At 42.2% G+C, this 12,823-nt stretch overlaps 1 protein-coding gene and 1 pseudogene across 1 annotated transcript; both read right to left on the bottom strand.

The window, feature by feature from the left end:
• Positions 1 to 358: 358 nt before the first annotated feature.
• Positions 359 to 2,648, bottom strand: LOC119361327 (annotated as a pseudogene).
• Positions 2,649 to 6,687: 4,039 nt separating this feature from the next.
• On the bottom strand, positions 6,688 to 10,026 carry LOC119368608 (receptor-like protein 13). The gene is made up of 5 exons (XM_037633820.1): positions 9,915 to 10,026; positions 9,429 to 9,575; positions 9,119 to 9,340; positions 8,832 to 9,026; positions 6,688 to 8,747 (listed from the first exon to the last, which is right to left on the bottom strand). Exons 1-5 carry the CDS (start codon positions 10,024 to 10,026, stop codon positions 6,688 to 6,690), a joined length of 2,736 nt encoding a protein of 911 aa, XP_037489717.1.
• Positions 10,027 to 12,823: the final 2,797 nt, after the last annotated feature.

Raw genomic sequence — 12,823 nt, forward strand, 5'->3', positions numbered from 1 at the left:
GCCTCTAGGGCATATTTCCATCAGTCTCCCACTTGCACCGGAGTCAATAATCTAGATTACATAGTAATGAATCTAACACCCATAGAGTCTTGGTGCTGATCATGTTTTGCTCGCGAAAGACGCTTAGTCAACGGGTCTACCACATTCAGATCCATGTGTACTTTGCAAAGTTCTATGTCTCCATCCTTACATACTCACGAATGGAGTTGAAGCGTCGCCTGATGTGTTTGGTTCTCTTGTAAAACCTGGGCTCCTTAGTAATAGCAATTGCACCAGTGTTGTCGCAAAAGATTGTCATTGGACCCGATGCACTAGGTATTACACCTAGATCGGAGTCTCTTAATTCAGAGGAAGTGCTCTATGAGGGAGTTTGAGTCCCATCGATTAACTGAAAATTTTCGTCATCTGTGTCATCTTTGAAAGATATGATAATGATGCATGCTGGCAAAGAACTTGAAAGCTTGTTATGAGACAAATCAATTATCCTCAGGTACATGAGTCTGCACATGTTTGGAGTGATTTGCCCTTCAAATTTATTTCCACCCAGCGAAAGTAGCCTAATGTTTTCTAGGTAACGTACCCAACTGAGGTTGCCTGTGAACTGATTCTGTCTGATATCCAAAGCGACAAGACTTGATGTGTTGAAAAGGGGAAAAGAGATATCGCCAGATAAGGAGTTCCCAGTAAGGTTAAGAAAATAGGGCACTATGAAACAACTGCTTGGTACAGACCCTGTAAGGTTGTTGCGCGACAGATCTAAAAGTAGAACTCTTGCGATATGTGGATCAATTTTGCCGGTTATACGTTTGCCAGCAAGATTCAAGACTGACAAAGAGGGCAGATTCCAAAATGACGTATTGAGTTTGCCAGACAACTCGTTATCATGCAAATCAATGACCCTTACAAACCTTCGTGCCAGATCATGAGGTAACATCCCTTTAAATTTGTTACCATCCAAGTACAATACATTTATATTGGACAGGTTATTCATCCGACCAAAAATTGGACCACCAAGCTTGTTGTTTGAGACCTTCAAGATCAGTTGCATGTTAGTAAAAACACAAGCTGGAACCTCTCCAGAAAGATCGTTGTTCGATAGGTCTACAAATTCCATGGAGCTGATCTCGCACATTGACGTTGGTATGTTCCCAAACAATTCGTTGTTAGAAAAATCTAGAGCATCCAAATATGGAATCATTGAGCTGAGGTTGGCCGGCAGCTGTCCAGCGACATGGTTCATGTGTATGTTGATGCTGCCGAGAGAAGATTGGGTATGCCATATTGGGTCCAGGGATCCAGTTAGCGAGTTATTCCCAAGATTTAGATCCTGCAGTGTTGCTTCCTTTGTAAACAACCAATTTGGCATGGTGACAACTTATTGTTGGACAAATCAAGCACCTCTAAATGACGTTGTGTGCGTAAAAAATGTGGTTACACAATAATGTTCTTCTCAAGGTCACAATCAGAGAGCAGTAGCTGCTTCAATTGGAACATAGGTGTCCATCCAGGAATATTGGCATCGACAACCAGGTTCACATTGCCTGAAAGGTCTATAACTTCTAGTTTATGAGATTTCCAAGCCAAATGAAAGAAAATCTACCACTCAAATTGTTTCCAGAAAACCGAAGACTCTTAAGTGACAACGAAAGATTCGAAGACGGATTTGTCAGAATTGGTCCCCTGAAGAAATTTGTCGAGAGATTCAACACTTCAATATGTAGAAGTGAAAACAAGAATGTTGGAAAGTTTCTGCTGAATTGGTTGCAACTCAAATACAACCTTTGTAGGTTCTGAAGACTTACAAAAGCTGTGGATATGAGAAAATCATGACGGTTAGCAATGCTGGCAACATTACTTTTACTGATATAGGTGGGAAATGCTCATTCTGTACCTCATTCAGTCGGAAGAGTTCCACTCAACATATTATACTCCAGATGTAAGACTTCAAGCTGAACTGGTTCATAAGACAAACCAATAGGAAAACGTCCCTCAAAATAATTATGTGAGAGATGTAGGAACTTGAGATGAGGAAGTGCAAATAATGACACAGGGAGAGATCCGCTAAACTGGTTGCTACCCAAATTCAAGCTCCTGATGTTTTTAAAAGCTGCAATGCATACAAGTAGCTAGTATATTTTTTACAGGTAGCAGAAACTGAGGTATGAAACATGAAGTCCCTTTTTCCAATGTAAGTTTTTTTTACCTCTAACCGGGAGAGAGTCCCGTTGGGGAAATTAAAACTGAGATCTAGGACTTCAAGTGAAATTGGCCCCGAGGAAGAATTTATTGGAATTTGCCCATGGAAACCATTTGAGGAGAGATCTAGGATCTTAGGCGAGGAAGTGCAAACATCAATGCAGGGAGGCTTCCGGCTAAGTCGTTATTGTTGAGAGCTAAGGCTTTCGGGAAACACCCTCCTAACTCATTGCCGCTGAGGTTGATATATTGAAGCCTGGCTAGTCGAATTAACCCTGCAGGTGTTATGTTTGTACAGCTATGAGAATACGAAGCCCAACTACACACGCATATTATTATGGACTGTGCTAATGACCAGTCGACTGGTCGTTAGCGACAGATCCGGACGATATCTCCTCTCCCTTAATCACGCATGCACATTGCATGCAAACTTCCCTCGCGTGCACGCGCATGTAGACTCTTTATGTTGGACAATAGTTACATGCAGAAAAAACAAAAAACCCGATGTCACCAAAGATTTCATCTAAAAATAGAATTCAAAATGTTTTGTAGCTCAAACCGTCGTTCTGATTGAAAAACTGTTTTCACATAAAAGATTCGCAGCGACGAGATCTACGAAACTAGATCCCATGTTGATACATTCCGATGACTTTTTTTTCTGGTAAAAGGTTACCACATGTGCTACATAAGTTATCATGCCTGTGGTGCATAAGTTATCATGTTATTTACACAAAAATTACCCAGACATAAAAATGTTCCTCCAACCATCTCTTCACAAGCACATGCATGCATGCATTAGAGAGATTTTTTTTAAGTCATCCTAGTCCTCCCTGTTCGAAACATTAAAATGTTCTACAGTTCAAAACCGTTGGTCCGATAGAAAAGTCGTTTTCACATATAAAATCCATCACGACGAGACTTTCGAAACTAGATCTCATGTTGATATGTTCTGACAACTTTTCTTCATGCAAATAGTTACAGTTGGGCTAAGTAAGTTATCAGGTCTGACGAGTGTCTATTATCATGTTATTTACACATGAGTTACCGTGGTACATTTTCAAGAACATGAGTAGTTATCGGGAGGGGGAGGGGGGGATTGTTTTCAAACAACTTCCTCCCCTCCAACCACCCCTGGATCAAACTTACCGCGGTATTTATATGTAAGTTAACACACCCCCCTCCCCTCCCGGGTAAAGTTATCATGGCGTTTGCGCTTGAGTTATCAGGTTTGTGGTGTGTAAATTGTCATGCTATTTATGCTGAAACTATCGGGGATGTCTTCAACAACTTTTTCTCCCGGTTCAAAGTTGTCACGGTGTTTGTGCGTGAGTTATCAGGTCCGTGCTGTGTAAAAAATCATGCTATTTATGCAGAAGCTATCGGGGGTGTCTTCAACAATTTTTTCTCTCGGGTCAAAGTTATTACGGTGTTTGTGCATGAGTTATCATGCCTGTGATGTGTAAATTATCATATTATTTTCGCATAAGCTACTAGGAGTGTATTATACCACATGCAGCCAGATAACTACGAAAATGAACCATGTTGATAACTATAGTACATTTGGCCCGATAACTGCATAGTAACCATATTGGTAACTATAGTACATCTAGCCCGATAACTACAAATAATCATGTTGGTAACTATAGTACATCTAGCCCGATAACTACAAAATAACCATGTTGGTAACTATAGTACATCTAGCCCGATAACTGCAAGAAACTACCGCCGTCTCATCTTCATGAGCTGGACACAAACCCTAGCAAAACTTAAAGCATCAAAAAACAGAGTCCTCCCGCCGGCAAGCGCCGGGATCCACTGCGCACCCATGGCAATAATGCCACCGGTGACGTGGTAGATCGACGACGCTGCCGACGGGAGGTAGAAATCCTAGCCGCCTTTTCGTTCGTTGAGGTGAGACCCATGGGATTGCATGAAATTCCATGTTATTTGCATAGGAGTTGCAGAGATATGTTTCTAACTTTTTTTTTGAGGATTGAAGCTATCGTGATGTTTGTACGTAAACTATCAGGTCTGCGATTTATAAATTATCGTATTATTTTCGTAGCAGTTAATAGTGTATGTTGCAAACAACTTTTCTTTCCGGATCAAAGTTACCGTAGTATTTCCACGTAAATTAATGGGACCACAGTGCGTAAAAATAGTGTATGATGCACCAAAGAAATCCGTGAGAAAAACAACCCTAGAAGTATCCATGTATATACAATCAAGAAAAAAAATACCTTTGCATACGATGTTTTACGTATGACGTGCATATGATTGTATAATTTCAGGTCCACTATTTACATAAGGATTTCATCTAACAGTGATTAGTTAGTATGGCACATGCATCAATTGCAAAAAAAATTGAATATGCGCTGGTAGTTGAAGACAACGAGTTCAAAAGAGTTGATCGCTTCCTACTAGAGAACAAAAGCGTTTGGTTGAGATGGTTCTCCCGGTCAGCCCACTGTTGGAAGAGCGGAGTTTGATTCCTGCTTAATGACCCTTTCTTTTTGGATTTACAATGCGCTCTGGGCCCACCATACCAAAGTTGGAAACTGAACGCACAATCAACTCCCACCTTCTCTCGTTGAACGCGAGTCTCGCGCGGCAGCGATGCCTCAAACGAGGATGTTTCCTTTTAAATCGCTAACCGCCCATCCTAGCCGCTGGATCGCGATCGCACGACTAAAAAGTCGTTTGGATCTGTTGCAAACGTCCAGTCGGACGGATTTTAGCTTTCTCGTATTATTATTATAAGAGAAAATTGGAGCACGTATGTACCTGCCAAGCTTAGCAAACATTGATAGTTGTTTGATAGATCTAGGTAGTGAAGCTCGTTGAATGCAGAAAACGTTGTCAAGTTTAAATACCAAGGCTCGCCTGTATCTGATGCATATATAGAGCTAAGGTGAAGATGAGACACTCTCTGTGTTCCATTGTTGCATTTCGCACGCTCCCACGAGCAGCAGTCATCATCATCCTGCCTCCATGAATCAATCGCAATCTGGGACTGGATGTCTAGTAGAGCAGCACTCTCCTCCACGAAGCAGCCAGAGGACAACTGAAGCATGAACTATAACAACAAAAATAGTATCGAAGACAATAATCCCCATGGCAAGCAGCTACCCATATCTGATTGTAGTAAGATTTTCCCTCTCCTGTCTGCGTGCATATAAACTACAGCTGGGCTGTAGGTGCTTGACTTTGAGGAGAAAATGGTGTGTTTCTGCCGGCTTTACACTATTTCACGAGCTTCTTCGCACCAGCTAATGACAAGGACATGCAAGGAATAAAAGTCTAGGAGCACAACTTGGCTGAGATTGGGCAGTTTACTTGGACCAAGACTTGAGGAATCAATCATCGTCCTTTTTGACTAAATGCAGACCAAGACTGCTTTCATCACGATTCGAAGAGGGAAACAGTTGAATTAAAAGGAGGGTAACCAAAGAAACAGAGAAAAAAATTAAAGGAAGAAACACCAGAGTCCAGAGGCCTGTTGACCAAAGGCAGCCAGAACACGCTTTCTGGCGGCCGTGTTAATCCACAGATTAGCTTCAAGCAGCAATTTGGCGGAGACGCGCAGCCTGGGGAGGGCTCGAGATTGCTCTCAAAGTCCTCTGTCCAACCAGATTCTTAAAGGGTAAAAGGTCGTCAAGAGCAACCAAGAGAAGGAATTAGTGGCGACTTTGCTAGTTTGAATGCATGAACCTCCATTATTTGTTGTACGTATATGCTAATATTCTGAAGAATCAACGGATGAGTTGTGGTTAGGGGTGAAATGCCACTTGAACCCATGTTAACTTCTGTCTTCGTGTGAGAAGCACAATGTCGCTTTTTCATTGTAGTTTCTCTCACTGTACTAATCAAGTTCATCTGATACATTCTCAGCAAGAAAAGGTATAATCTGATACAAAATACAATTCTGTTACATACCCAGAAAGTAATTTCAGGAATGCACACTACATAACCGTAATACTGTTTTGCATTACATAACTTGCAATTTGTAATTGTTCAAGCACTACAGCTCCAGAAGATGTGTAATTGCCCAAGCACTATTAATAAATGTCGACGTTTCAGATAAATTCCTTACGGACTATTAGAGATAGAAAATAATTTTGGCAAAACAAGGTAAAAAATAGTGGAGTGGCTGATGATCTCAAGGAGGTATGCTCGTGCCACTGGCCATAGAATCAGATTCTTGAAAGGATCGTCAAGAAGAAGCAAGAGAAGAAATTTGCAGCGACTTTACTAGCATGACTGCATGAACCTCTATTATTGCTGCAGATATAAAGGGTCTGATGCGTTCTCTTTAAGAAATAGTACAATCTGTTACAATGTAGTTTACATTACAGAGCCAGAAAGAAATTTAAGGAAGCTCGGACGTCGATCTTACATCCAAACTATACATTTCTAACATGTAATGCTCAAGAGGAACACAATTGTAGTACCGTTCAGTTACATAACTTGCAATGTGTAATTGCTCAAGCACTACAGCTTGAGCATTACAGATCTTCCGTAAGGATAAAAAAATGAGAACCCAATGGTGGCCCAAAATGCCAACACAAAAGCGGCGGCCGTGACCACGTATAGAACTGGGTCACTCTGCGTCTCTCCTGCATCTTTCCCCGTAGCAGGATCTGGACCAGGAGCAGCACAAGTATTCTCCTGAGTAATGTTGTGAAGGTTGGTGTTGGGTAGGTAGCTGTCCATGCTGAATGAGCTGAGCTGTCCATAGTTTGGTATGCATCCTGACAAGTTGTTGTATGCCACAGAGAACGCCCCCAATGATGATAATTGATCTAACTGCCAAGGTATTGGTCCACTCAGCTTGTTGTGGGAGAGGTCCAAGCTTTCTATCTCCTCCATGTCGCCAAAGGTCATTGGGATTGGACCAACAAATAAATTGTTGGACAGGTTCAGGGATTTGATATGGCTCAGATTTCCAAGCTCCCAAGGAATTTCTCCATCCAGCATGTTTACGGACAGGTCAATCCCCGACATGGAAACAAAGAAGCTTCGCCCATATGTGTAGAGATTACCTTTGGTAGCAAAGGTGAAATCCCTTAGGTCATAAGAAGTGTGATAAGAGTAAGTTGTAAACCAATCGACCGAGTGGAAAATTTGATCATCTATGTCACCTTTGAAAGAGATGTTACCAATACATGATGGTAACGAACCTGAAAGCATGTTGTGTGACAAATCAATTATCCTCAAGTACAAAAGTTTGCACAGGTTTGGAGTAATCTGCCCTTCAAACTTATTTCTGCCCAAGGAAAGTAGCCTAATGTTATCAAGATAACCTAGCCAATGTAGATTGCCAGTGAACTGATTATGTCTGATATCCAAAGAAATCATATTTGATGTGTTGAAAAGGGTGTAAGAAAAATCGCCAGATAAGGAGTTTCCCGACAGGTTAAGAAACTGGAGTTCTATAAAGCTGCAGTTCGGTAGAGACCCTGTAAGGTTATTGCTTGATAGATCTAAAAGGCGAATTTCTGAGATTCCACAAATTTTCTGATGAATTTCACCTGTTATACGGTTGCCAGCAAGATTCAAGACGGCCAAAGAAGATAGATTCCACAATGAAGCGTCAAGTCTTCCAGATAGGTTGTTATCATGCAAATCCATGACACTGAAATCACCTGACAGATTATGGGGTATTGTTCCTTCAAATTTGTTCCTATCCATGTACAATTGATATGTTGTGATCCGACTGTTAACCCCAGCAAAAATCAGACCACCAAGTTTGTTGTTTGAGACCCTGAAAACGTACAGTTCTTGATGACTAGAGAACACACAAGCTGGAACTTCCCCAGAAAGTTTGTTGTTTGATAAGTCTAAAATCAACATGTGCGTCATCTCGCACAACGATGGTGGTATGTGCCCAGAGAGGTTGTTACTAGAAAAATCTAGAATACTCAAACTTGGAAACAACGAGCTGATGTTGATCGGCAATTGTCCCGTAATATGGTTCATCTGTATTTCAATAATCTCGAGAAAAGATTGGGGAAGCCATATTGGGTTCAGCGACCCAGTTAGCGAGTTATTTCCAAGAAGCAGATACTTCAGTGTTGCTTCCTCAGTAAACAACCAATTGGGCATGGCACCTGACAAATTATTGTTGGACAAATCAAGCAACTCTAGACGATGTTGTGTGCGTAAAAAATGTGGTTCTGCAATAATGCTCTTGTCAAGGTCACACCCAGAGAGCAGTAACTGTTTCAATTGGAACATAGGTGTCCATCCAGGAATATTGACATGGACAACTAGATTTGCATTGTCTGAAAGGTCTATCTCTTCGAGTTTTGTGAGGCTTTGAAGCGAAATGAAAGAAAGTCTACCACTCAAATTGTTTTGAGAAAACCGAAGACTCTTAAGCGACAATGAAAGATTTGACGACGGATTTATCGGAATTGATCCTCCAAGGGAATTTTCTGAGAGGTCTAGTTGTTCAATATGTGGAAGTGAAAACAAGAATGATGGAATGTTTCCGCTGAATTGGTTTGAACTCAAATACAACTCTCGTAGGTTCTGAAGACTTACAAAATCTGTGAACATAGGAAAATCATGATGGTTAGCAATGGTGGCAACATTACTTTTATTGATATAAGCAGGAAATGCTCATTCTGTACCTTGTTCAGCAGGAAGAGCTCCACTCAACTTATTATACTCCAGATGTAACACTTCAAGCGGAACTGGTTCTGAAGACAAACTAATAGGAAAATGTCCCTCAAAGTTGTTATGTGAGAGATCTAGGGACTTCAGATGAGGAAGTGCAAATAATGGCACAGGGAGAGATCCACTAAACTGGTTGTGACCCTTAAAAGCTGCCATACATACAAGTGCAATAATTATTACAGGTGGCATAAGCTGAGGCATGAAACATGAAATCCATTTTTTGAATGTAAGATATCTTTACCTGTAACCGGGAGAGTTCCGTTGAGGGAATTGAAACGTAGATCTAGGACTTCAAGTGAAATTGGTCCTGAGAATGAGCCTATGGGAATATGCCCATCAAATTTATTATAGGAGAGATCTAGGATCTTTAGCTGAGGAAGTGCGAATAGCGAAGCTGGGAGGTTTCCGTTGAAGCTATTCATAGACATAATCAATTCTCGCAAGTTTCGAAGATTTTCAACCGCTGCAAAGTGTTTATGTACGTGAGATGATTATGTTATGAAAATTTTGATGCCTGCCTTGGTACTATAAGAAGTATAATTTTGTATTACCTCCGGCTGGAAGGCTTCCGTTCAGGTTGCTATAGCGGAGAGCCAAGACTTCCAGACAAACAATTTTCCCGATAAATTCCGGAAAACCCCCTCCCAACCAAGTGAAACTGAGGTCGAGATATCGAAGCTTGGCTAGCCCAACTAAACCTGCAGGCATTTTTGTTTGTACAGCAATGAGAATAAGTCATCACGCATACATATTGTTCTAAAGAAAAGATAATTTGAAGCACAAACATCAAATGTACCTTCGGAGGCTAGCGAACATCGACGATTGAATGATAGATCGAGGTATTTAAGCTCATGTAACGCAGAAAACATAGTCGAGTTTAAATACCAACGATCGTGTGAGTTAGTTACAAATATGTTCGAGAGGTTGAGATGAGACACCCGTTGGGTGCTATTGTTGCATTTCACACGCTCCCACGAGCAGCAGTCATCATCATCCTGCCTCCATGAATCAAGCGCAATCAGGTAATGCGCTCTTACCAGAGAAGATCGGATGTCCAGTAGAGCAGCCCTCTCCTCCACGAAGCAGCCAGAGGACGAATGAAGCATGGGCTGCAACAACACAAATAGTATCAAAGACAATGATCCCCATCGCAAGCAGCTACCCATATCTGAATAATCAGCTTTTCCTTATCCCTTAGGTTGGGCTCGTAGGTAGCTAGACTAGAGAGAATTTGTGAGTGGTTTTACAGCTCTGCAGGCTTTGCTTTTATCTTCCGCTAGCTTGGTATTAACTATAGACAAGAACATGTCAAGAATACGAGACAAGGAGCACAGCTTGGCACACGTGGTCAATTTACATGGACCGAGTCATTGGCAATCATCATCATCCACCAGAAATCTTGTTGTAAATATATTTCGATGCACTCTTGACCAGGTGCATGGCCAATTAGTTGCAGCCGGCATTGGTGCCGGCTAGATTGTTTCCTTTTTTTTTGACAGCAAGTGCCGGCTAGACATTTCAAGTTCTAAATACGCCATATGGGGGTCCAAGGGAGACAGGGGTACGCACATATGTTTCAAAGGATACTATACCAGGCTCATGAAAGGACTAGACATATTTTCTTTTTCAATAAGGAGAATATACTAATATCAAAAAGATATCGTACATGCATTCAGTATGTACACCAGTCACCAACACAATATAAAAAGCTAGTCAAGACATCGAGAATGCACACAGTCAAAGCATTACAAAAAGGAAAAGAAAGCGATTAATGTTTTTTTTTTCTGAAAGATCTAGCAATTTGCTGGCTTCATTCGATTTAGGAGATAGCACATGGGAAAATATGGCATCGATCAAGTGATCATGGTAGAGGGGACAAAAGAGAATGAAAGGGCCGGGGAAAAATAAGAGAAAGGAGAAGAGGGGAAACATGTGCCCTCTATCTCACAGCATCAACCAGAATGGTTGCAACTCCAGAGTAATAGGAGTGGTGCTCCATTTCAAACAAGTGACACATCAAGGAAGAGAACGACCCACAAGCGGTGCCGTCGCGGGATACAACCACTGAGATGAGATCAGATCATGGGTTTCACCCCGAAGAGAAGTCTGAGAAAACTCGACAAGAGAATGTCGCGTGAAGACCAGCATTCCCAGGTTCTACCATGGAAGGTCGGACATAGAGTTTCCTGCCTAGAACCCAACACTCAATGAGCACCACCTAACAAAAATCGCACTGCAATGCCACCACATGCTGATCCATCAAAGGGTAGCTTCTTTCTTTTGAGCTCTTTTATGGTACCCTGCGTGAAATATTGGCCGTCCATTCGTGAAATCTAATGATGGCGATCGATTTGTACTGGTCCAATTTGCCAATAGAATGGCGAGCAGTATAGCTTTCACTCCTTCGCTCGGGTCCTCCAGTATACAAATCCTGAGGGCATTTTGGGAAGTAAAAAATTTCAGCCCGCCCGTCTCGACCTAAGCTGCTCGTCCACGACGGCGGCTGGCCATGCTAGGCAGGCGAGACCATGGTGGCTGGCTGTGTGCTGTCCCGGCCTGCCCTCTCGGATCGCGCTGGCTGCGGACGGGGCGAGGCGACACTAGTAGAAAAGGGGGCAATGGTTCAGGACGGGTCAGCCCATTAGTCCCGGTTCAATCCAGAATCGGAACCAATGGGGGCATTGGACCCGGTTCGTGAGCCCCGGGGGCCGGCCGGGCCACGTGGGCCATTGGTCCCGGTTGGTGGGACGAACCGGGACCAATGGGCCTCGCTCCTGGCCTACCACTATTGGTCTCGGTTGGAGGCATGAACCGGGACCAAAGGCTGCCCTTTAGTCCCGGTTCGTGGCACGAACCGGGACCAATTAGTTGCCTATATATACCCCTCACCCGCAAACAGAGCACTCCCAGTGCTCTATTTTTCGTGGCTGGCGAGGGGAGAGCTTTGTGGTGCTCTAGCTCACCTCCTATGCACACGAGGTGTTCGATGGAATGCCCGAGCCACACTACTTAAGCTTTCTCCTCTCCAAGCTCGACCTCCAAGCTCCATTTTCCTCAATATTTGTCTAGGTTTAGCGGTCCGTCACATCTCGTCCCCGTCTTCACCGTCGTCGATCGCCCGCGCCGATCTCGTCGCCGGCACCACCGTGGTGAGCCTCTTGTTCTTATCTTCTTTCTAAAAGGAAAAAAAATTCTTACTTGTATGTTTATATAGATACTTGTATAATTTTCTTACTTTTATTATTGCATCTTATATAGTGCGATGGTTTTGGTATCCGCCCCCGTCGGCCCTCGTCCTGTCTATGATTCGGATGAGGTATATATTATCTTTTCATAACTATTGGTTCATTTATTGTTTATGATAATTATGCCGACCAACGTGACATAGATTTTATTTATCTAGGAGGTTGTTGAATCGGAAATTCCAACAGACCCTATTGTCGAGAGGTTAAATTTAGTTGAAGAAGAAAACAATTTGTTGAAGGAAAAAATTAGAAAAATTGAGGAGGAGAAGATGATATTGGAGTTGCATGTTGCGGATGTCGTCGATGATCACAAGATCAAGATGGATGCAATGCGCTTGAAGATTAGAAAGATTAGAAAATATGCCATTCATACCGAGGCTTGGTATCATTATGTCGTTGGATCAGTTGTTACATTGGTTGCGATTATGATCGCATTTGTTTTCGCATTGAAATGTTTTACATAGTTTCAGTGTATGGTTTAATTAATTTAGATGCTCTGGAGAGCTTTATGTTGTTAGATGAGAACTATGTATGTACTTTGGTTTTAATGTGATGATGAACTTCTATTAATTTGGTCACTTAATTATCTATTCATGATGTTCTGTAATGATTTTTGACACACTTAATTATATATAATGCACGCAGATGAACCGGCAATGGATGTACGGTTCAAGACACACCTCCGAGTACATTAAGGGCGT

Source organism: Triticum dicoccoides, chromosome 2B, assembly GCF_002162155.2.
Source record: "Triticum dicoccoides isolate Atlit2015 ecotype Zavitan chromosome 2B, WEW_v2.0, whole genome shotgun sequence".
NCBI lineage: Eukaryota > Viridiplantae > Streptophyta > Magnoliopsida > Poales > Poaceae > Triticum > Triticum dicoccoides.